Source organism: Agaricus bisporus (assembly GCF_000300575.1).
Source record: "Agaricus bisporus var. bisporus H97 unplaced genomic scaffold AGABI2scaffold_9, whole genome shotgun sequence".
In the NCBI taxonomy this organism is placed as follows: domain Eukaryota; kingdom Fungi; phylum Basidiomycota; class Agaricomycetes; order Agaricales; family Agaricaceae; genus Agaricus; species Agaricus bisporus.
The window spans coordinates 1,480,027-1,504,052 of NW_006267372.1; the positions used below are offsets into that span (position 1 = coordinate 1,480,027).

Genomic DNA, 24,026 nt, shown 5'->3' on the forward strand with positions numbered 1-24,026 from the left:
TGACAATGCAAGCGCAGCACAGCCGCAGCACAAGGTTGATACGGGAAGAAAATACAAGTATATAAAAAGCACCTCACGTGGTGAACGTCTCGTGTTTAACTAAGGCACGTGACACGCCTTTAGTCTCAACGGCGCACGTTATGTTTATGCGCAGACACCCCTTAAGCCTAGGGACCGGCTATGTGTGTGGCGGCCGCGATGGCGCGCAGAGAGTAGAGGACGAGTAAGAGTAAGAGATGGGGAGGGCACTGTGCTGTGCGATCCCCGGAGTAGTCGAGTTCTACTGTTAGGGCGACTGTGACTGTGATGTCACAGGTCACACCTAAACTCAAGAACTAAAGAGTATAGTGACAAAAGTAATATTAGGCGTGAACCTAAGAGAACTCGACAGAGTCTTCTACAAGTTTCTACCTACTTTATATACCTAGACTACGGCGCACAGACCAACTACCCTAGGTAACTTTATTTATATACTGACATGTGAAAAGAAGTACGTATGAGAAAATAAACTAATTATACATTTGACATGAGAAAAGAAGAGTGGAGTAAGAAGTAAGTAAACACAAGTACATTGATCATAAAAACGTCAACAACACCAAACAAACCATAAAAGTGTCCACAGGTACAAACAACTATCTAAGGACGTAACCTTTCGTACCAATCCCTGCCGAAGTATGTTGCCATTACTTCTCCACACGGGCACATCGTAAAGAACCGGACCGGTTCCCAACGACGGAAGTCCGGGTTATTCCATCGCTGCAACATCCAGGGTCTCTCCAATACTTCGTCCCACATTATCAACGTCACTCTTCCACACACTACGCACCTACGATCCTCTAACCTCCATCCGTCTGGTCGGGGTTCTCTTCCGATAGCCACCGCTGCTCTCCTCCATTGTACTTGCTCCGCATGGTTCGGAGGCAAGAAAGATAAGATTAAATCGATAAGTTCAATTGGTAAGTCTGTAGCTTGCGCCATTTTTAGCAGTATGCCGATAGTTTAGCCTCCGTCGAACTGTAGCAGCAGAGGGAAATTATTACATAATAAAATATGTGACAGATGTGACAGCGTGACGCCGTGACATTCTGGCAAGGTTCTAACAAGAAGAGCTTCAAGTGTTTCAGTTGTGGGAAATTTGGACACATTGCGAAGAATTGCCGAAGCAACAGGAGTGGAAGGATTAGAGCGATGAACGAGGATTCTGACGATGAAGACGACTCCAAGAAAGAGCAGGGTTTTTCCGATGGTTCCGAGTAGGCACGACCTCGCGAACCAATGTACCTAGACAAATGAACAATCAATACGTTGTCCCTCAAAAACGTCTAGGAGTGCAAGAACTGGAAGTAAAACCCCTCCTCACTACAACAAACGGAAAGAAACTCAAAGTCTCAGCCATGGTCGACTCGGGATGCACACACACATGTATCGACGAAGGATTAGTAAAGAAGAAGAAGATCCCGACGAAGAAATTGGAACGGCCGATCACATGCAGGAATTCAGATGGAACGATAGCAGGAAAGAAGGATATCACCAAATTCGCGAAGATAGATCTAAACATCAACGGTCATAATGAGCAACTGGACGCGGTCGTCACTCCACTACAGTCATCCGACCTCTTTCTAGGTCATGATTGGTTAATGAACCACAACCCCGAGATCAATTGGAAACAAGGAATAATCAAATTCAACCGGTGCCCCACATCATGCTCTTTTCCCCATACCGACATCTCTTTTGAACCACATATACGACGATTACAGTCAAACGAAGACACTGAGGAAAAAGAACCGGATCCAACGAACCCTGAGGACTTACCAGCATACATGAAACCCTTCGCCCATCTTTTCAACAGAAAGAACTTCGACAAACTGCCTGAACGAACGGAATGGGATCACGAAATTAATTTCACGGAAAACGCACCAACGGAGATATCATCAAAGGTTTATAGCATGACACCACTGGAGAGAGAAGAACTGGACAAATTCTTGGATGAAAATCTGGCTACCAATCGAATCCGACCATCGAAATCACCCTATGCAGCACCATGTTTTTTCGTTCCCAAGAAAGACGGATCACTACGGCTATGTCAAGATTATAGGAAACTGAACGAAATCACGATCAAGGACAAGACGCCACTACCCCTCATCAGTGAAGTATTAGATCAACTCAAAGACGCCAAGGTTTTCAACAAATTGGACATTATCTGGGGGTACAACAACGTTCGGATACGAGAAGGAGATGAATGGAAAGCAGCGTTCTTGACGAATCGCGGATTATTTGAACCAACGGTCATGTTCTTCGGAATGAGTAATTCCCCCGCCACCTTCTCACGTATGATGGCGACAATCTTTCGAGAAATGATACACGACGGATCTTTAGCCAACTACATGGACGATTTCATCATTCCAGCAAAGGACGATGAAGAATTGGAAGCACGGACTTTACGTTTTCTCAAAATCGCGGAGAAACACAATTTATCATTCAAACGGACGAAATGCGAATTCAATGTCTCATCAACAACGGTATTAGGAACGGTTATTGGGAATGGAAAGGCAACAATGGAAGAAGAAAAGGTCAAGGCAATACGAGATTGGGCTGTCCCTACCACGGTCAAACAAGTCAAAAGCTTCTTAGGTTTTGCCAACTTCTATCGACGATTTATCAAAAATTTCAGCACCATCGCGCAACCACTAAACGAGCTGAAGTCTAAGAAGGGGGAGAAATGGTATTGGAACGATGAACAACAACAAGCTTTCGAACAAATCAAGCAAGCTATCGCCAGCGAACCGGTCTTAGCGTTACCCAAGGACAAAGGGCAATTCAGAGTTGAAGTAGACGCATCAAACTATGGAACAGGAGCAGTATTATCACAGGAACAGGAAGACAAATGGCACCCAGTCGCCTTCATGTCGAAAACATTATCTGAAGCCGAACGAAACTACGAGATCTACGACAAGGAACTACTAGCTATCATAAAAGCTTTGAAACTATGGCGACACTACCTATTGGACGCAAAGGAGCAATTTGAGATATGGACAGATCACGAGAACCTCAAATATTTCCGAGAACCTCAAAAGCTCAACGCTCGACAAGCAAGATGGTACCTCATGCTACAGGAATACGACTTCCTTCTACGACACATTCCTGGGAAGACGAACACCAAAGCAGACATCCTGTCGAGACTAATCAAACCCGACACATCTAACGACAACCGAGGAGTAGAAATGTTCAAGGAGAAAATGTTCATCCGAAGACTTGAAGAATCCATTCCCATCTATGACGTCACCTTACTCCACAATCGAAGATTCGAAATCATAGCCAATGAAACCCTACTTGAGAAAATTAGGAAATGTGAAAGACGAGAAACCAGAGTAATAGAAGAGATGAAGAAGCAGCCAGAAAAAGTATGGGAAAACAATGGAATCATTTACCGACAAGGAAGGATCTATGTTCCGGATAACCAGGAGATCAGAGATTTCATTCTTCACGATCATCATAATTCCCCCGACGCCGGACATCCTGGAACGTACCGAATGCTAGAATCAGTTAAACGGACCTTTTGGTGGCCCACGATCAAAACGGATATCAGAAGATATGTCAGAGGATGCGACATGTGCCAGAAGAACAAAACCATTCGACAACCCGATCACATCCTGCTTAATCCATTATCCGTCCCCGACAAACCTTGGGAAGAAATATCGATAGACATGATCGGACCACTACCGAAGTCAAAGGAAAAAGATGCTATTATTGTTATTGTTGACAGATTCTCCAAAATGATCCACCTCGTTCCCACTACCACGTCGCTCACGTCCATGGATCTTGCAGAAATCTATAAGGAAGAAGTCTGGCGACATCATGGAATTCCGAAACGGATTATTAGCGACAGAGGACCACAGTTTGCATCGAAATTTATGGAATCCCTATGCAAAGCTCTAGGCATTGAACGGAACCTTTCTACGGCCTATCACCCACAGACAGACGGTCAAACAGAGCGGATGAACCAGGAAATTGAAACCTACCTTCGAGCATTCATCAATTATCGACAAGACGATTGGACGAGATGGCTTCCCATGGCGGAATTCCATTACAATGACAAAACCCACGCTGCCACCGGACAAACCCCATTCTTCCTGAATTATGGACTTCACCCATGGAAAGGTAATATCACGGTTGAAACGACAAACCCCACCGCCACCTCCTTGATCGAAGAATTAGAGGACGTGTGAGAAGAAGCTAAAGCTGCGATGGAAGCAAACAACGAGATGATGAGAGAAAGAGGAAACAACAAGCACCACAAAGAACCATTTGCCGAAGGAGATAAAGTTTGGTTAGAAACGACGAACATTCATTCCAATCGTCCAACTCGGAAACTAGACCACAAACGATATGGACCTTTCGAAATCTTGAAACAAATCGGCGATCGATCTTACAAACTGAAACTACCTGATACCTGGGCGATACACGACGTCTTCCACACATCGCTCCTAACGAAAGTCCGAAAACCGGAGTTTGACAGTCAGAAGAAACCCACTCCACCTCCACCTGACATTATCAATGAAGAAGAAGAATATGAAGTTGAAGAAATCCGAGGACACAGACGAAAAGGCCGAGGAATACAATTTTTAGTTCACTGGAAAGGATATGGAAACGAAGATGACTCTTGGATACCACGTTCATCCCTAGAAAATGCAGAAGAAGCACTCTCCGAATATAGAGCAAAACTTCCGAATGGACAGTTATAAAATCAACCAAAAATGCTCCAACTCTTTCATCCCGTCATCAACCACAATATGCAAGCCATTACCGAATCTTTTACACCGGTTTCAAAAGACATCTTTATCCGTGGAGCCGACATTGTATTCATGACCGACGACGGAGCCAAATTCCACGTCCATTCCTACTTCTTCACTCGCGAATCTATCTATTGGCAACAAAAACTCACCGGCCACAACGAACCTCACCATCCTTTATCCAAACACTATACAGCAAACGATCCCTACATCATCCAAGATGTAGACTCTCATGATTTTCGAAAATTTCTCCGTGTATTCTATAATACGCGATATGGCGATTACTCTTTCTTTTCCAACCTCGACTGGGTCGACATCTTATCAATTGCACACAAATGGGAGTTTCCACACGTCAAAACTCTTTCCAAACTTTACCTTGGAAAAATGGGCTACGGAGTTGTCGAACGAACTTGTGGAGTTCACTGTACTCGAATCGTTGACGATGAAATGATTGACCGTTCTTATCCTTGTCAAGTCTATCTTATTTCGTGTGGACACGAAATCTGAACAGGGGGTAATGTTATGAATTTACCAACCTATAGGAGGGACGTCATCATGCTTACTCATTTCCATATCCCTGGATACACTCTTCTCCACCTACGCTTCTCCCATCATTCATTCCCATGTCACTTTCTCTTTGACGTTACCTTGTTTGTCTTTCCCTTCTCATGATCATTCTTATTGTTCCCTTGATTGATCTTTCATGTTACCTGTTATATCTTTTCCTTCTCATGATCAATCTTCTATTCTCATGATTGATCACCCTCCTTCCTAGTTTATACTTTCCTTCTCACTGATTACTCATCTACCTCGGTCATGGTTACTCAGCCCGTTCTATAGTTAGTTACCTCGGGTAGATAGTCGTAGTATAAGTAAGCGTAGATACTCTCTGTATTTCCCTACGCTTTACCAACTTGCTTTTTCCTTACTCGCCCTCAAGTCTTTGCCTTTGCTGCAACCTGAGCATTCGCTTTAAGGTCGTAACACCGTGACTTTGTAGGGATAGTCTGTATGGGTCATTGGTCCAATACGACCAGCTAGTCTTTGGGTGTGCAGTACAGTTTTCCTGCTATTGTGCTTCTATCCTCCATATACACAGAGAGACATCAGGAATACTAGATTCACCAGTCTTATCTGAGCTTTCCGGTTAGCGGAAGGAGAGTCTACTAGTTATAGACTGCTGACAAATATAAATAGGATTTGTCGTATTTTTCCTAAGTTTCTATGAAGGGTTCGACTTAGTACTCGGGTAGCTACTCCGCGAGAACTGTATACATCTGGTAATAATAGCCTAAAGATTGCGTAAAATTGCGCAAATATTTTTGAGGTGTATCACCGTCCCTATTACACTCCGCCGCCTCCGTGCATAGCCGTTGACGCTGTGGCAAAGTTGCAACGTCCGGTCTACCTCCCTGCTTCCCTTCACGACGCCGTGGCATTGTTGCGACGTCATCTTTTTCTTCCTCTTCTTTTTATCCTCAAATAGCCGTTTTAGCCCGAACCAACCCGAGATTTTCCAAATCCCGGGCACGTTCTTAATTCTTTCTTTCTTGACTCGAATCATACGAGCTTTTGCGATTATAGTTCCGCTAATCTTTTCCTATTTCCCTCGAATCATACCAGTTTTCATTAATTTATTTCCTCGAATTTACGAGCCTTAATATCTTTTTCGATCGCGCTCTAAATGTATATTAGAGACTATACGAAAAAATGAATACGCGCAGGCAGCGGAAATCCTGTGCCTGTGCCATTGCTATTCAAATATCTAGACTGACCCTATCACGTCCCGTCAAAGCCTCGTCATTGGACTACTTAAATACTAGCTTAGTAAGTAGCTGAGTCATAAGTGCCCAAATCGCTGCGCAGCCATGGAGAAAGCTCGAGGTTGGCTGTGTGCAAATGAACTTGATTTATTAAGCTTTAGATATCAGTAAATGAGAGTCGAGACGAACACACGCACTTTATCTTTCAAGTCAAGTGAACGGCGGGGCGATGGTAGATATCAAGCCCCTGCAGGATTGATCCGAATTTACGAAAATCAGGAGATTGGATCTCCGGCATGATGCGGATGAGGTATATAAGCTCAAAAGTCTGGAAGGGGGGTCAGTAGGCCTCTTCCAGATTCTAGTCTGGAATGAGGTCGGTTTCAAGATCCGCTCACGTTGGGTCCTGATTTGGCATCGGCATGTCCGGCGAGGACCCTTAAAATAATCTAGAAAATATTTCTATGTTTCTAAACTCTACGGAAGGTCATCCAGTATTGGACTCTCCACCTGGCTGTGCCCGGGCATATCGAGTTATCCGAGTCCTTAAACAGGTCAGTTGACAGTCGGGCCTTGTTCGACATAGTGCTTTCTTTTGTTCTATCATCCACCATATTTCCATGCCCAAACTCTCGCTGCATCTCTCGGTTGTTCCACTCAGGATGTCCACGTTGGTAGAGTCGGGTTTGGCTCCGTTTCGCGTTGGACATTGGGCGCCGGCAACTTCCGTTGCAGGCCCTTCACTCAATATCTCAATGTTTAACGCTTTACCGGCGCCACTACCACCAGCAATGTCGGCTGCACATTGAATATTTTGGAACGCTTCCACAGTGTGCCTGATTGTGCAGGGTAGAACATATGTGACGTGCCTCGTGTCGAGCTATTCCTTAGCTAGACAGTTGGGCGTCTTTTGACACGTTGCCTTCTTTCGTCCTGACCAGGTCCTGACCATAGTGTTCTCATGTCCGAACGCTCGCTGCATTTCCCTCGGTTCTGGCGCTCTGGACGTCCACCTTCGTCAAAGTCAGATCAAGCAGACTTCAGCAGTGCGATTACCGTCTCGTCATCCCCTCGTTCCTCGCAGTATGGTTCATCACAGCCAGGCACAATTGTTTTCACTGATATCTGATCTCGGTACTCACCGTCGATTAGGTCAAGCCGGGTCCGTTGCTGCCACCTCAAGCATTTCCAGCGATCCTGCTGGCCATTTCACACATGATTCACAACCCGTCATCCCGCCAATTAAACCGAAATCTCCAATAATGCCTAGCCGACCCGGTTCGCTTGCTTCAGTGCTTCCCTCCCAAAACACAGACTTTGATCGATCTCAACATCAAGATCTATTGGTTGTACCTGGGCGGTTGCCTGTGACAGCTTCACAAACGTCCTTGCTTTCTCAACAATCGATTGTGAGATTCCCCATGTTGACCTGTGAAAAATCGCTGAAATATTCCTAGCCACCTCTGCGGCAGGATGGAAATTCAGGCACGATCTATGTTCAGAACACTCATGAGTCGAGAAACGTATCTGTTCAAGGGGACGGGAATTATGGTGAGAAACATGTCCATTGCATATCTACACGTCAGTTGAATCTTGACTACACTCTGTCAGTTAGCTATGCAAATAACATCGTTAACAGCTCGAACCAGTGTAAGAGTGATCTCCACTATCACCTTACTCATTACTGACGCTGTCGTAGTCATGGAAAAACTTCTGGAGAAAACGATTCCTGGTGCTGCGTTCGATTCTTCCGCTCGTGATCCACCTCCGCGATGTCATCCTGGAACCCGTTTGGCCGTCTTGGCTCGATGCCTCGACTTCATCAACAATGCAATTGGCGCTAAAAAGGTGCGCTGGGTAGTTGGTAAAGCTGGAGTCGGAAAGTCGGCCATCATGCAGAACGTCGCCGATTCCTCTTTTTCCTCTGAGGCCCCTGGTGCTTCAATCTTCTTTTCTATAAACGGTCGTAACGATGGAGCCAAAGCCATTATAACACTTGCTTATCAGCTCGCTGCCAGCTGCGAGCCTTATCGCGCACTCATCGAGTACGAGATTACTCGTAAACCGTCCCTTCTTCAATCGTCGCTCTCCGTGCAGTTCAAGAAGTTTATTATCGAACCTTTCGCCAACCAGTCCCTACTCAGCTCTGTTGATCGCGTCTTGATCATCGTTGACGGACTTGATGAATGTGACAAGTCGCACACCCAGCGCGAGCTTCTCGAGCTCATCTTCGACTACTGCTCCGCGCATGCGTCCTCGCCCATTGTATGGATCATTGCGAGTCGCCCGGAGTCTCATATCACATCCTTCTTTGCTCAAGAGGATGTGAAAGTCGTCTACGAGAAGGAGGAAATTTTGGTAGACTCTGATGAAGCTCGCAGTGACGTCGAAAAGTTTCTTCGCGATGAATTGACAAAGATTCAGCATGAATTTTCTCTCAATCCCTGGTCGCAATGGCCTCCAGAGCATAATTTATGGAAATTGGCTAATGCTTCGGGCGGGCTATTTGTGTTCGCTGATACAATCATCAAATATATTGGCGACCGTGAATGTGGAAACCCAAACCTGCAGCTCAATGACGTACTCAAGGCCATTGATGCCCATCCACTACCTGGCGTCTCACAAGAGGAGCACCCAATGGCACGACTTGATGCGTTATACGCTCAAATTCTCTCCAAGGTTTCAAAGCGAGTCATGGCAAACACGCGAAAAATCTTGTTGGGATTAATTTGGGATTCAGAAGCAGAAGAGCAGCTTCGGAAACAAAACTTCATCGTATTTTGTAATTGGTTGGGTATGACGTGCGATGATGCCTATGCTGCCATTCGTCATCTTAGCGCTGTTTTGGATGCCCCTCCACGCTATGAAGCTCATGCTTCAATGCTGCGGTCTTTTCATAAATCATTCATCGATTACATATGCGACTTCAACCGATCCGGGTTTTCCCCCGATATCAAATACGAAGCTTACCTACTCGAGGTTCAGTATACCTTCAGGATACTCGAGCAGGCCCCCGATGGTATTGATTTTGGCGATGTGGATTATGCCATTCAAGTTAGTCCCGGGCCCGCGTTCTCCCACATGACAGTTCTAGCACGTGGCCCCGGCACAGGTGACAACATTCCACTTACTTGGCTTGTCGATGAAGAAATCAATTGGGACGACAATCAAACGAGGTTTTGCATGTATAAAATAGCTGTTTCAAGTGTTGTGGAGGGGATTAAACAAGGAGAACCAGCCTTCTGCACCAAGTACTGCATTCGCTTTATAACATCTCGGTTTCATCAGTATTTTTTCGATGATTTTCCATTCTGGGAATTGCAAAAGCTGGTGTTTGTAAGTTTCTTCTTCTGCTCTTCATGTGGTCGAGGTGCTGAAACTTTACTTTTAGGAGGAATCTCGACGCCATGAGTTATTAAAACATGGCATATTGACGCAGGTACCTGTGAAGGTGCTTGATTATGTCAATATCACCTGGCACGTCGGGTTGCAGCTCCGTCGTCCCACTTCACCAGCGACGAAGTTGTCTGATTCGTGGGATCCGTCTTGTAAGGTGAGTGAAATATTTATGACTGTAATCAACTCAATAAATCGGTGCTGCGCAGCATAAACGAGCAGGCAATTGGAGAGAAGGCAAGGCTGAGCACTGGGAAACCCAGTTTTCTACGATGGTCGGGATCTCCTCGCAATGTCGTGCCTGCTGTATCCGATTGAAACGACAACTAGAAGGTTGGAAACGCCGATCTCCGGACCACCTTACGACGGTTCTGTTTACTTCGACTGGAAAATCTTTTCTAGAATTTCAATTCGTAGATCCAGATGACGGCGTGTCGGAGTGGACGTACTGGATTGTGTACAAGATGTTGAAGCAGGAACGGATAAAACTAGGAAGCACCGTGTAGCTTATGCCCGGATATCACTGGAGTTGTACAGCATTTGATCATTCTCATTGACTAAGACGCCCAAAAAGAGTTTCTGAAGTGGGTTGCGACGTCAGTGTTTGGGTATGCTTCCGACATGGAAAGTGTCGCTTGCTTTGAAAATGAAACCTCTATCGACCGTTCCGTGCTTTAGAATTATCTCGGACGGAAAAGAGTCTAAGCGACTGGTACTTCATGGTTGCTCATATTATAGATCTCTGACCTGAGGCCTGAATTGAACACGTGCCACTGTTTCCGTGCTATCTTTGGTAGTGATGACTTCGAAGCTCAGCTAACCTTACCACTATCGGAGCGGCCCTCCTAGGACTTTCAAGACCGCAGGCTCTATTCTCCACAGCCTACTAGGTTGCAATGCATTCAATTCGACTTATTTCGGACCTCTTCCGTAATGTCCCCGGATGTGCAAAGCAGAACAAATGTGGCGTGCCTCATGTCGAGCTATTCCTAAGCTGGACACTTGGGCGTCTTTTGACACGTTCCCTCCTTTCGTCTTGAGAACTGTGCTCCAATGACCAAGCTCTTTCTCTCGTTCCCTCAATTCTTACGCTGTGGACGTTCACGTTCCCCAAAGTCACCTAAAGCGAACTCCAGCCATGCCACTGGCGTCTACGCGTCCTCTCGTCCTTCCTCGGAGCATGGTCCATCACAACAAGGCATGATTGTGTTCATTGATATTGGATCTCAATATTCATCGTCGGTTAGGTCAAGGCGGTCCCGTTACTGCCGCTCCAAACATTTCCAATGATTCTGCTGGACGATTTGACCCGGAATCACAATTCATTAGCTCAATAGTTGAACCAAATTCAGCGCAGACACCTACCACATCCCGTTCAGTTGATCTCCCAGCTATAAATCCCGTGCCTCCTTCCAAAACCACAGACTCAGACCCATTACAGCAAGAAGCACTATTGGTTGTACCCGGGCGGTCACCGGCGACGGCCTCGCAAACATCCTTGCTTTCTCAGCAATCAACTGTGAGATTTGCCGCTCTTGACCTGTGAATGAAAGTCGTTGACTGTCCGTAGCCGACTCCGCGGCAGGATGGACATTTAGCCACGATCTATGTTCTGAGCACTCATGAATCAAGAAACGTATCTGTTCGAGGGGACGGGAATAATGGTAAGAAACTTGCTGTTAACATGAGGACACGCTATATCATTATTGATTGTTTTATGCTAGTCAACTACTCAACCACTGTCTTCAACAATTCGAATAAATGTACGAGCTATCTCCATCATCACCTTACTCTTACTGACGCCGCCTAGTCATGGCAGAGCTCCTGGAGAATACGATACCTGGGGCGGCTTTCAATTCTTCCGCTCGTGATCCACCTCCGCGATGTCATCCTGGAACTCGTTTGGCCATCCTGGCACGATGCCTAGAGTTTATTGCCAATGCCATTGATGAGAGAAAGATGCGCTGGGTGGTTGGTGCAGCAGGAGTCGGCAAGTCAGCCATCTTGCAGAGCGTCATTGAGTCCCCTCTTCCTTCCATGTCCAATCGTGTTTCAATTTTCTTCTCCATAAACGGACGCAATGATGGAACCAAGACCATTGTAACGCTCGCCTACCAGATCGCTGCAAAGTGCGAGCCTTACCGTCAAATCATCGAACACGAGATTACTTGTGACCCGTCCCTTCTTCAATCGTCACTTTCAGTGCAGTTTGAGAAGTTTATTGTCGAACCCATTATACACCGCTCTCTCCCAAGTTCTGATCGCATTTTGATCGCCATCGACGGCCTTGATGAATGCGATAAGTCGGATACTCAACTAGAGCTTCTCCGGCTCATCTCTCTTGCCTGTGCCGCGCATCCATCCTCGCCCATTGTATGGATTGTTTCCAGTCGCCCGGAGCCTCACATCACACCTTTCTTTGCTCAAGACCATGTCAGAGCCGTCTGCAAGAAGGAGGTAATTCTGGTAGACTCCGACGAAGCTCGGGAAGATGTTGAAAAATTTCTTCGTGACGAGTTGACAAAGATTCGGAAAGAATTTTCACTCAATCCCCGGTCGCAGTGGCCTTCAGAGCAGGATTTTTGGAAACTGGCCAATGCCTCGGGAGGGTTGTTTGTGTTTGCCGATACGGCCATCAAATACATTGGCGACCGCGTCTCTGGAAACCCAAAGTCACAGCTCAATGATGTACTCAAGGCTATTGATGCCCATCCACTGCCTGATGTCCCTCAAGAGGAGCACCCGATGGCACGACTTGATGCTTTGTACGCTCAAATTTTTTCCAAGATTCCAAAGCGCGTCATGGCAAATACGCGAAAAATCTTGTTGGCATTGACCTGGGATTCAAAAGCGATATTGCATACTAGGAAAAAAGAAAACTTCCTTGTATTTTGTAATTCGTTGGGTATGACGTACGAGGATGTCTACGCTGCCATTCGTCATCTTAGCGCCGTTTTGGATGCCCCCTCACGCGATGAAGCTCATAAGAAATGCCTCCAGTCATTTCATAAATCATTCGTCGACTACATATCCGACTTTACCAGATCCGGGTTTTCCCCTGGTATCGATCGCGAAGCTTACCTACTTGAGGTTCAGAACGCCTTCAGAATCCTTGAGCAGGCTCCTGGTGACATTGATTCCGGTCATGTGGATGATTTTAATGAAAGCTCAGTGACCTTCGGTAGGGTAGCCCATGGTCGCAGCATAAGTGGCAATATCTCCCTTGCTTGGCCAATTGACGACGAAATTGACTGGAATGACGCCAAGACGAGGTTGGAAATGTATAAATGGGCCATCTCATTGGTTGTGGAGGGTATACAAAAAGGAGAATCAGCCTTCTGCACGGAGTCCTGCATTCGCCTTGTGACATCTCGATTTGAGCACTACGATCATTTTACTTTTCCATACCAGGAGTTGGAACGCTTGGTATTTGCGAGTTGCTTCTTCTATTCTTCATATGGTTGTGATGCTGAAACTTTACTTTAGGAGAGCCCTCGGCGCCCTGAGTTAATAAAACATGGCATATTGAAGCAGGTGCCTGTCAAGGTGCTTGATCTTACCAAGGTCTCAGAGTATGTCAGGTTACGGTTCCGTCGTCCCACTGTAACAGCGACAGATTTATCACATTCATGGGACCCATCCTGTAAAGTGAGTTAAATATTTGTGTCCGTAACAAACTCAATAAATCGGTACTTTGCAGCATGAACGAGCAGGCAACTGGGAAGAAGGCAACACTGAGGACTGGGAAACCAAGTTCCCAGTCGATACATGGGATGCCTCGTCATGTCATGCCTGCCATACACGATTGGAACGACAACTTGAAGATTGGAAAAGCCGACATCCAGATCATCCGACCATAATTCTATTTACTTCGGCTAATAGGTCTTTCGTAGAGTTTCAATTCATAGATCCAGACGATGGCGTGTCGGAGTGGACACACTGGCTTGTGTATGAGTTTTCGCAGTACGAAGGGAGAAAATTAGGGAGTACTGTGTAGTTTATGCCCAGTTATCACCAGAGTAGTAGTTTATACACCATCTGATTTTCATTGACTAAGACGCACAAAAAGATTTTTTGAAGTCGGTTTCATCCATATGATAGCATCGGTATATCTTTCTACTATGTTGCGAAGTCTTTACATGGGGCCTTATACCATGTATAATACGCCAGATGTTTGGGTTACCTTTGCCTGTCTAGGCAGGATTCAAGCCCGTAAGTCGGTAGAAAAGATTCTCCGCATTATCAAACACTTTCGATTCGCGTCTTGACTATTGTAAAGAGACTTATAGTCTCCGTAATAAGGTGGAGACATAAGGCGGCGGCAGAGGGGGGGAATTCGTTTCTTATCTATTTTTTCAATTCTGGGGCCCCCGTGTATTTCTACTAAGAGCATCGTGACTTTTTGCTCTACCTGCTTGCTTGAACAATATGATCTAAATCTGTTTAATTCTTACAACACGTTCTACGAGTAGAAGACGGCAACTTATCAATCAGGTTATCCATAATGTTGCGATAGGATAACTATTAATAGAGGCCTGAACACGTGCAACTTGTGTGCTTTCGAGTTCAGTTGACCTTACCATCGGAGCGGCCCTTTTATGACTTCCAAGACCCCAGCCTCTACCCTACATAACCTAGGTTTCAATGCATTGAAATGAACTTATCTTGGACCGCTTCCACAATAAAGTAAAACAAATGTGGCGTGCCTCACATTGAGCTATTCTGAGCTGGACAGTTGGGCGTCAAGTTTGACAGGTTCCCTCCTTTTGCCCTGACCACCGCATCCCATGCCCAAAGGCTCGCTGCATCTCCCTCGGTTCTGGGGCTCTGGTCGTTCGCCTTCGCCAAAGCCGCCGAAAGCCGACTCCAGCAACCCAATTCAAGTAATCCATTCATCCTCTCACTCCTCCGCGGAGCATGGTCTACCACAGCAAGGCATGATTGTGCTCATTAGTATCGGATTCCAAAACTCACCGTCAATTAGGTCCTGGCGGTCCCATAACTGCCGTTCCAAACATTTCCGGCGATTCTGCTATTCCACGTCAACCTCCCACCCCGCTAGTTAAATCAGATTCCACAGAGATGCCCGCCCCATCTAGTTCTGTTGTTCCCCCATCTATGGACCCGTTGCCTCCCTTCCAAACCTCAGAGTCAGGTCCGTTACAGCGTCAAGATCTATTGGATTTACCCGGCCGGTCGCCTGCAACGACCTTACAAATGCCCTTTCATTCTCAACAATCGACTGTGAGATTCCCCATTTTGACCTGTGAATGAAAATCGCTGAAATGTCCCTAGCTACCTCCGCAGCAGGATGGAAATTTAAATACGATCTATGTTCTTAACACTCAGGAGTTAAGAAACGTATCTGTTCAAGGAGACGGGAATAATGGTAAGAAATTTGCCGTTAACATGAGGACACGCTATATCATTATTGATTACTTTATTATGCTAGTCAACTACTCAACCACTGTCGTTACCAACTTCAGCGACTCGAACCAATGTAAGAGCTACCTCTATTCATTACCTTAAGTTTACTGACGCGGCCCAGTCATGGAAAAGCTTCTAGAGAAAACAATACCTGGAGCTGCGTTCGATTCTTCCACCCGTGATCCGCCTCCGCGATGTCATCCCGGAACCCGTTTGGCTGTCTTAACTCGATGCCTTGAATTCATAGCCAATCCAAATGGTACGAAAAAGATGTATTGGGTAGTTGGTAAAGCTGGAGTCGGAAAGTCAGCCATTATGCAGACCGTCGCCGATTCCTATTTTTCCTCTGAGTCCCCTGGTGCTTCAATTTTCTTTTCCATCAATGGTCGCAATGATGGAGCCAAAACCATCATAACACTTGCTTATCAGCTCTCTGCCAGCTGCGAGCCATATCGTGCACTCATCGAGTACGAGATTACTCGTAAACCATCTCTTCTTCAATCGTCGCTCGCAGTGCAATTCAAGAAGTTTATTATTGAACCTTTCGCCCATTACCCCCAACTAAACCCTTCGGGTCGTGTCCTGGTCATCATTGACGGTCTTGATGAATGTGACAAGTCGGATATCCAACGAGAGCTTCTCCAGCTCATCTGCGACTACTGCTCCACATATCCATCCTCACCCATTGTATGGATCATTGCGAGTCGCCCGGAACCTCATCTCACCTCCTTCTTTGCCCAAGATACTGTTAAAGCAGTCTACGTGAAGGAAGAAATTCTGGTAGACTCTGATGCAGCTCGCCGTGATGTTGAAAAATATCTTCGCGATGAATTGGCGAAGATTCAAAAAGAATTTTGTCTTAATCCCCGGTCGCGGTGGCCTCCAGAGCAGGATTTATGGAAATTGGCCAATGCTTCGAGTGGGCTATTCGTGTTCGCCGATACGGCCATAAAATATGTTGGAGACCGGACATTTGGTAACCCGACATCTCAGCTCAATGATGTATTCAAAGTCATCGATGCCCATCCGCTGCCTGATATCCCACAAGAGGAACACCCGATGGCACGTCTTGATGTGTTATATGCTCAAATTCTCTCCAAGTCCCAAAGCGAGTCATGGCAAACACGCGAAAAATCTTGTTGGCATTGGTTTGGGATTCAAAAGCGAAAGACCATCTTCGAAAACAAAACTTCATTGTATTCTGTAATTGGTTGGGTATGACGTGCGATGACGCTTATGCTGCCATTCGTCATCTGAGTTCGGTTTTGGATGCCCCTCCACGCGACGAGGCTCATAAGTTGAAGCTCCGGTCATTTCATAAATCATTTATCGACTACATATCCGACTTCACTCGATCTGGGTTTTCCCCCGATGTCAAAGACGAAGCTTACCTACTCGAAGTTCAGTATGCCTTCAGAATACTCGAACAGGCTCCTGATGGCATTGATCATGGTGACGTACCAGTGGATTATATGACTCCGAATCACCACTACAGCTACGGTGCCCTAGCCCGTGGTCCTGCCACAGACAACAATATTTCACTTGCTTGGCCTGTTGATGAACAAATCAACTGGAATGACAACAGAACGAAGTTGCAGATGTATAAATTAGCTGTCTCAAATGTGGTAGAGGGTATTAAACAAGGAGAATCCGCCTTCTGCACCGAACCCTGCATTCGCCTTGTAACATCTCGTTTTAATCGCTATAGTTCCTCTCTTTTTCCGCACAGGGAGTTGCAAAGCTTGGTGTTTGCAAGTTTCTTCTATTCTTCTTGTGGTTTTGATGCTGAAACTTTACTTTAGGAGAGATTTCGACGCTATGATTTGATAAAACATGGCATATTGAAGCAGGTGCCTGTCAAGGTGCTTGCTTATACCACTATCATATGGTTCGTCAGGTTGCATTTCCGTCATTCCACTTCAACAACGACAAATCTATCTCATCCATGGAACCCATCTTGTAAAGTGAGTCAAATACTCGTGTCCGTAACGAACTCAACAGATCGGTGCTGCGCAGCATGAACGGACAGGTCACTGGCGGGAAGGCAAGGTTGAAGACTGGACGACCAATTTCACTAGGGTCGGCTTGACGGAATGTCATTTTTGCTGTAAACGACTGGTACAACAACAAGAAGTTTGTCAAGCCCAATCTCCGGACCACCTTGTCACAATTCTATTTACTTCAACTGGAACATCTTTTGTAGAATTTCAATTTGTAGATCCGAATGATGGCGTGTCGGAGTGGACATACTGGTTGGCGTATAGGATTTCGGAGGGAGAACGGCGAAAATTGGGGAGCACCGTGTAGTGTATGACAATCGGACCACCCGTTGTTATACAGGCCGATTCTCATTGACTCCCTAAAATTGTACTTAGGTGGTGGATTCGATCAACTTTGCCATCAGCGGAGCGGTCCTCCTCCCTAGCTATGTGTCCAAATCTACAATTCTTGCCAGTGCTAGCCCTCGCTTGCACAATCCACCTGTCCGTGTTCGGAAGTAGAACGTGTATGGCGTGCCTCGTGTCTGGCTATTCTTAAGCCAAGAAGCGGGGCGTCATTAGCGGCGATCTTCTTTTGTCCTATCTGCTGTGTTCTCATGCCCAAACGATCGCTACATATCCCTCAGTTCTTGCGCTTTGGACGTCCACGTTCACCGAAACTACCGGACTCCAGCAAAGCAATTGGCGTCTCCTCATCCTCTCGTCTCTCCTCGGAACTTGGCACATCACAAAAAGGCGTGATTGTTTCTATTGGTACCCTGATCCGATACTCACCATCGATTAGCTCAAGGTGATCCTGACGTTGCTACTCCATGCATTTCCAGCGATATTGCTAGTCAGCTCACCGACAACTCCCAACCAGTCACTGTGCTAGTCAAACCAGATTCCCCACAATCGTTCGACCCACACGGTTTGGTTGCTTCCCCACCTATACACCCTGCGCTTTTCTCCCAAACCACAGAATCTGGTCCACCTCAGCATCAAGATCTATTGGTCATACCTCGGCGGTCACCTGCAACAGCCTCACAATCATCTTTGCTTTCTCAAGAGCCGACTGTGAGAATTCCCGGCTTGTCCTGTCACTGCCAGTCACTGAAATATTTCTAGCCGCCTCCGCATCAGCAGCTGCAGGACGGTAATCCGAACCCGCCCTATGTTCAGAACATTCATGAGTCTAGAAACGTATCCGTCCAGGGGGACGGGAATTATGGTGAGAAACATATCGATCACATATCTACACGTCGTATGAATAATGCTGACTACTTTCTACCAGTTAATTATATGAATACTGTCATCAATAACTCGAACCAGTGTAAGAGAGGTTTTCCATTATCATCGTGATACTTTTACTGACGCTGCGCAGTCATGGAAAAACTTTTGGAGAAAACAATACCTGGAGCTGCATTCGATTCTTCCGCTCGTAATCCTCCTCCACGATGTCATCCCGGAACACGTTTGGCCATCCTGGCACGATGCCTAGAGTTTATTGCCAATGCCATCGACGAGAGAAAGATGCGCTGGGTGGTTGGTGCAGCTGGGGTCGGAAAGTCAGCCATCATGCAAAGTGTCGCTGAATCCCCTCTTCCTTCCGTGTCCGAACGTGCTTCAATCTTCTTTTCTATCAACGAACGCAACGATGGAACCAAAGCCATTATAACACTTGCCTTTCAGCTCGCTGCCAAGTGTGAGCCCTATCGTCAACACATCGAACGCGAGATTACTCGTGACCCGTCCCTTCCTCAATCGTCACTGTCAGCGCAATTCATCAAATTTCTTATTCAACCTTTCCTTCCCCACTCTCCACTCAACTCTATTGGCCGCGTCTTGATTATCATTGACGGCCTTGATGAGTGTGACAAGTCAGACACTCAGCGAGAGCTTCTCCAGCTCATCTATGACACCTGCTCCGCGTATCCATCCTCGCCCATTGTCTGGATGATCGCCAGCCGCCCGGAGCCTCACATTATATCCTTTTTTGCTCAAGACCATGTCACAGCAGTCTACGAGAAGGAGGAAATTCTGGTCGATTCCGATGGAGCTCGTGAGGACGTTGAAAGATATCTTCGTGACGAGTTGACAAGGATTCAAAAAGAATTTTTACTCAACCGCCGGTCGCAGTGGCCTCCAGAACAGGACTTTTGGAAATTGGCTAATGCTTCCGGTGGGCTGTTCGTGTTCGCCGATACGGCCATCAAATATATTGGCGACCGTACGTTTGGAAACCCGATGTTGCAGCTCAATGACGTACTCAAGGTCATCGATGCTCATCCGCTACCTGATGTCTCGCAAGATGAGCATCCGATGGCACGACTTGATGCGTTGTACGCTCAAATTCTCTCCAAGATTCCAAAAAGAGTCATGGGAAACGCGCGTAAAATCTTGTTGGCATTGGTTTGGGATTCAATGATGGAAGAGCACTATCCTTGGAAAGAAAACTTCGTCGTATTTTGTAATTGGTTGGGTATGACGTGCGATGAAGCTTATGCCGCCATTCGTCATCTTAGCGCTGTTTTGGATGCTCCTCCACGCGACGAGGCTCATAAGAAAAAACTCCGGTCTTTTCATAAATCATTCGTCGACTACATATCTGACTTCACACGATCCGGGTTTTCCTCTGATATCAAACATGAAGCTTACCTACTCGAGATTCAGTATGCCTTCAGAATACTCGAACAAGCTCCTGACGGCATCGATTTTGGCTATGTGGATTATATCATTCATGATACTCCCATGCCCTCTAGCATGACAGTTCTAGCGCGTGGCCCCGGCACAGGTAGCAATATTTCGCTTGCTTGGCCTGTTGATGAAGAACTCGACTGGAATGACAACGGAACGAGGTTGCAGATGTATAAATTGGCTGTCTCAAATGTCGTGGAGGGCTTCAAACAAGGAGAATCAGCTTTCTGCACTGAGTTCTGCGTTCGTCTTCTATTATCTCGATTTGACAGCTATAATTTCTCTCTCTTTCCATATCGGGAGTTGCGAGACTTGATGTTTGTAAGTTTTTCTTATGTCCTTCATGCGATTGTGATGCTGAAACTTTACATTAGGAGACATCTCGACGCCACGAGCTCATGGATAAGGGTATATTGAGGCAGGTACCTGTCAAGGTGCTTGATTTTGTCAATATCACATCGCACGTCAGGATGCAGTTCCGTCGTCCCACTGCAACAGCCACAAATCCACCACATCCTTGGAAACGATCTTGTACAGTGAGTCAAATATGTTGTGTCTGCAACAAATCTGAACAAATCAATGTTGTGCAGCATAAACGAGCAGGCGATTGGGCAGAAGGCAAGGGTGAGGATTGGACAACCGAATTCGAGACGGGGGGCCCCATTGCCCCGCCATGTCGTAGCTGCTGTATACGACTGAAACGACAACTAGAAGTTTGGAAAAGCCGATCCCCAGATCAGCCTACCACTATTCTGTTTACTTCAACTGGAACGTCTTTCATAGAACTTCAATTCGTAGATCCAGATGATGGAGTGTCGGAGTGGACATACTGGATTGTGTACAAGATCTTGAAGCAGGAGCAGAGCAAATTGGGGAGCATCGTCTAGTATCTGAGGGCCGGATGTCCTCATTATTATCCAAGTCTTTTGACTGAAGCGTGTATAGTGCCAGATATTTGAAGCAGGTTTCGTTACTAACGGTCTTTGTGCTACATTATTGAACTATATTTAACACCATGGGAATCACCAGATCGTCTTCGCGTCGGAAATCACCGCTTGAACTATCCCCTTGACTGTGCGAAGCAGAACATTGAAAGCGATATGATATTCTCAAGCTGGACAGTGAGGCGTTGTTTGACACGGTGCCCCCCTCCATTCCGTCCACAGTGATCTAATGCCTAAAACCTTGCTGCATCTCTTTCGGCTCTTGCGTTTTGGACGTTCACAATCACGGCAGGCGCCACCAGCAGACTCCAGGAATGCAGAGGATTTCCCTTCATCCTGTCGTCCCTCCCCGGAACATGATGATCATACGTCACAGCAGCCTGTTGCAATTGCTCACGACATTTCCTTTGATTCCGCTAGTCAAGCCAACCATGCGTTTGTCAATTCAGATTCCCCACAAACGCTCCGCCTTTCCAGTTTGGTTGCTCCTCCACTGCCTCGCCATTCTGCATCTGCCTCCCAAGCCACAGAGTCCGACCCATTTCAATCTCAAGACCCATTGGTTGTACCCAAACCTCCACAACAGTCCCCACTTTCTCAACGACAACCTGTGAGAGCCCCTCGCTCGACCTTTATAAGAGTCACTGAAATTTTGCTGGATATTTCTGCGTCAGCAACCACAGGAAGGAAACCCCGGCATTCGATATGTTCAGAACACCCATCAATCAAGAAATGTCTCTGTCGAAGGCGACATGAACCACAGTAAGAGATGGCGCACACGCTTAATTGCCATATAAATATTGACTACTTTCTGCCAGTCCATTATAATTATATAAACAACTCGAATATGTGTAAGGGTCTTTTCCGCCATAGTTTACTTATACTGACACAGTCTAGTCATGGAAAAGCTATTGGAGAAAACAATACTCGGGGCAGCGTTTGATTCTTCTGCTCGTGACCCACCCCCACGATGTGATCCGGGAACCCGCTTGGCCATCCTGGCACGATGCCTTGAGTTCATCGTCAACGCAAATGGTGGGAAGGTGCGCTGGGTGGTTGGTGCTGCCGGAGTCGGAAAGTCGGCCATTATGCAGAACGTCGCTGAATCCCCTCTTCCTTCTGTGTCCAATCGCGCTTCAATCTTCTTTTCCATCAATGGACGCAATGATGGAACCAAAACCATCATGACACTTGCCTTTCAGCTCGCTACCAAGTGTGAGCCTTACCGTCAATTCATTGAGCACGAGATTACTCGTGACCCATCCCTCCCTCAATCGTCGTTACCAGTGCAGTTCAAGAAGTTTATCATTGAACCCTTCGTCCATCACCCCCAACTTAATTCTCTTGGTCGCGTCTTGATCATCGTTGATGGGCTTGATGAATGTGACAAGTTGCACACCCAGCGAGAGCTTCTCCAGCTCATCTCTGACGCCTGCTTAAATTATCCGTCGTCGATCCTTGTATGGATCATTGCCAGTCGCCCAGAGTCTCACATCACATCCTTCTTTGCTCAAGAGCATGTCAGAGCAGTCTACAAGAAGGAGGAAATTCTGGTTGATTCAGACGAAGCTCGCGGTGACGTGGAGAAATTTCTTCGTAGTGAATTGGCGAGGATCCAAACTGAGTTTACTCTCAATTCCCGGTGGCCCCCAGAGCAGAACTTATGGAAACTGGCTAATGCTGCGGGTGGGCTGTTCGTGTATGCCGATACGGTAATCAAATACATTGGAGACCCTACGATTGGAAATCCAACTTTGCAGCTCAGTGATGTAATTCGAGTCATCAATGCTCACCCGCTGCCTAATGTCCCAAAAGATGACCATCCGATGGCGCGACTTGATGTCCTGTATGCGCAGATTCTCTCCAAGGTTCCAATGAAAATCATGGTAAACACGCGAAAGATTTTGTTGGCATTGGTCTGGAATTCAAGAAGGGGACAGAGTCTTTGGAAAACCAACTTCCTCGTGTTTTGTAATTGGTTAGGTATGACATGCGATGATGCTTACGCTGCCATTCGTCATCTTATGGCTGTTTTGTATGCCCCTCCACGCTACGAAGCTCATGCTTCAATGCTGCGGCCTTTTCATAAATCATTCATCGACTACATATCTGACTCTGCCCGGTCCGGGTTTTCCTCTGATGCTGAACATGAAGCTTACCAACTCGAGGTTCACTGTGCCTTCAGAATCCTCGAGCAGGCTCCTGACGGCGTTGACTTCGGTTATATGAATTATACCCTTCGTGATTCACATTTCTTTGCGGTAGGAGATCTAGCGCGTAGTCCTGGTAAAGGTAGCAATATCTCGCTTACTTGGTCCGTTGGTGAAGATATCGATTGGGATGACGATAGATCGAGGCTGGAAATGTATAAATTAGCCGTCGGGAATGTCGTAGAGGGGATCAGAAAAGGAGAGCCTGCCTTCTGTACCGAGTTCTGCATTCGTCTCGCAGCATCTCAATTCAAATTCTATGTTTCGACTGGTTTTCCATATCAGGAGTTGCGGAACTTGGTGTTGGCAAGTTCTTTCTTCCAGTCCTTGTGTGGTCGTAATGCTGAAACTACGTTTAAGGAGAGATCTCGACGCCACACGTTTATGAAAAACGGCATTCTTATGCAGATACCCGTCAAAGTGCTCGATTTTACCAATGTTATATATAGCGCGAGATTGCAGTTCCGTCGTCCCACTCCAATAGCAATGAATCCCTCTGATCTGTGGAACGTATCTTGTACAGTGAGTCAAATATTTATGTCTGCAATAAACTAAATAAACCAGTAGTGCCGTTCAGCATAAACGAGCAGGCGACTGGGGAGAAAACAAGGAAGAGGATTGGATCACTGAGTTCGATTTAACCAGCGGCCTTTTTATCAGATGTTCTTCTTGCATTCACCGGTTTGAACAGCAAGTGGAACATTGGAAAACCCAGTTTCCGAACCACTTTGTGACGATCTTGTTTACTTCAACTGGAGAATGTTTCGTGGAATTTCAATTCATCGATCCAGATGACGGTGTGTCGGAATGGACATATTGG

The 24,026-nt window shown here is 46.3% G+C and overlaps 5 protein-coding genes across 5 annotated transcripts; all 5 read left to right on the plus strand.

Annotated features, from left to right (window-relative positions):
* Nucleotides 1–4,790: 4,790 nt before the first annotated feature.
* On the plus strand, nucleotides 4,791–5,297 carry AGABI2DRAFT_120891 (hypothetical protein; the record flags this gene model as incomplete). Its single annotated transcript, XM_006464045.1, has 1 exon — nucleotides 4,791–5,297. The coding sequence occupies one exon, from the start codon at nucleotides 4,791–4,793 to the stop codon at nucleotides 5,295–5,297; it is 507 nt and encodes a 168-aa protein (XP_006464108.1).
* A 2,217-nt stretch (nucleotides 5,298–7,514) lies between these two features.
* Nucleotides 7,515–10,517, plus strand: AGABI2DRAFT_180194 (hypothetical protein; the record flags this gene model as incomplete). Its single annotated transcript, XM_006464046.1, has 7 exons — nucleotides 7,515–7,641; nucleotides 7,706–7,962; nucleotides 8,011–8,104; nucleotides 8,165–8,203; nucleotides 8,253–9,889; nucleotides 9,945–10,106; nucleotides 10,159–10,517. The coding sequence occupies 7 exons, from the start codon at nucleotides 7,515–7,517 to the stop codon at nucleotides 10,453–10,455; spliced, it is 2,613 nt and encodes an 870-aa protein (XP_006464109.1). The 3' UTR covers nucleotides 10,456–10,517.
* A 485-nt stretch (nucleotides 10,518–11,002) lies between these two features.
* On the plus strand, nucleotides 11,003–13,946 carry AGABI2DRAFT_120893 (hypothetical protein; the record flags this gene model as incomplete). The annotated part of the gene is made up of 7 exons (XM_006464047.1): nucleotides 11,003–11,132; nucleotides 11,197–11,468; nucleotides 11,520–11,613; nucleotides 11,674–11,712; nucleotides 11,760–13,375; nucleotides 13,436–13,597; nucleotides 13,650–13,946. 7 exons carry the CDS (start codon nucleotides 11,003–11,005, stop codon nucleotides 13,944–13,946), a joined length of 2,610 nt encoding a protein of 869 aa, XP_006464110.1.
* A 1,562-nt stretch (nucleotides 13,947–15,508) lies between these two features.
* Nucleotides 15,509–16,372, plus strand: AGABI2DRAFT_48544 (hypothetical protein; the record flags this gene model as incomplete). The annotated part of the gene is made up of 1 exon (XM_006464048.1): nucleotides 15,509–16,372. A coding segment is annotated over one exon (864 nt), but the record flags the coding sequence as incomplete, so codon positions are not given.
* A 2,369-nt stretch (nucleotides 16,373–18,741) lies between these two features.
* Nucleotides 18,742–23,205, plus strand: AGABI2DRAFT_209158 (hypothetical protein; the record flags this gene model as incomplete). Its single annotated transcript, XM_006464049.1, has 2 exons — nucleotides 18,742–19,900; nucleotides 23,042–23,205. The coding sequence occupies 2 exons, from the start codon at nucleotides 18,742–18,744 to the stop codon at nucleotides 23,083–23,085; spliced, it is 1,203 nt and encodes a 400-aa protein (XP_006464112.1). The 3' UTR covers nucleotides 23,086–23,205.
* Nucleotides 23,206–24,026: the final 821 nt, after the last annotated feature.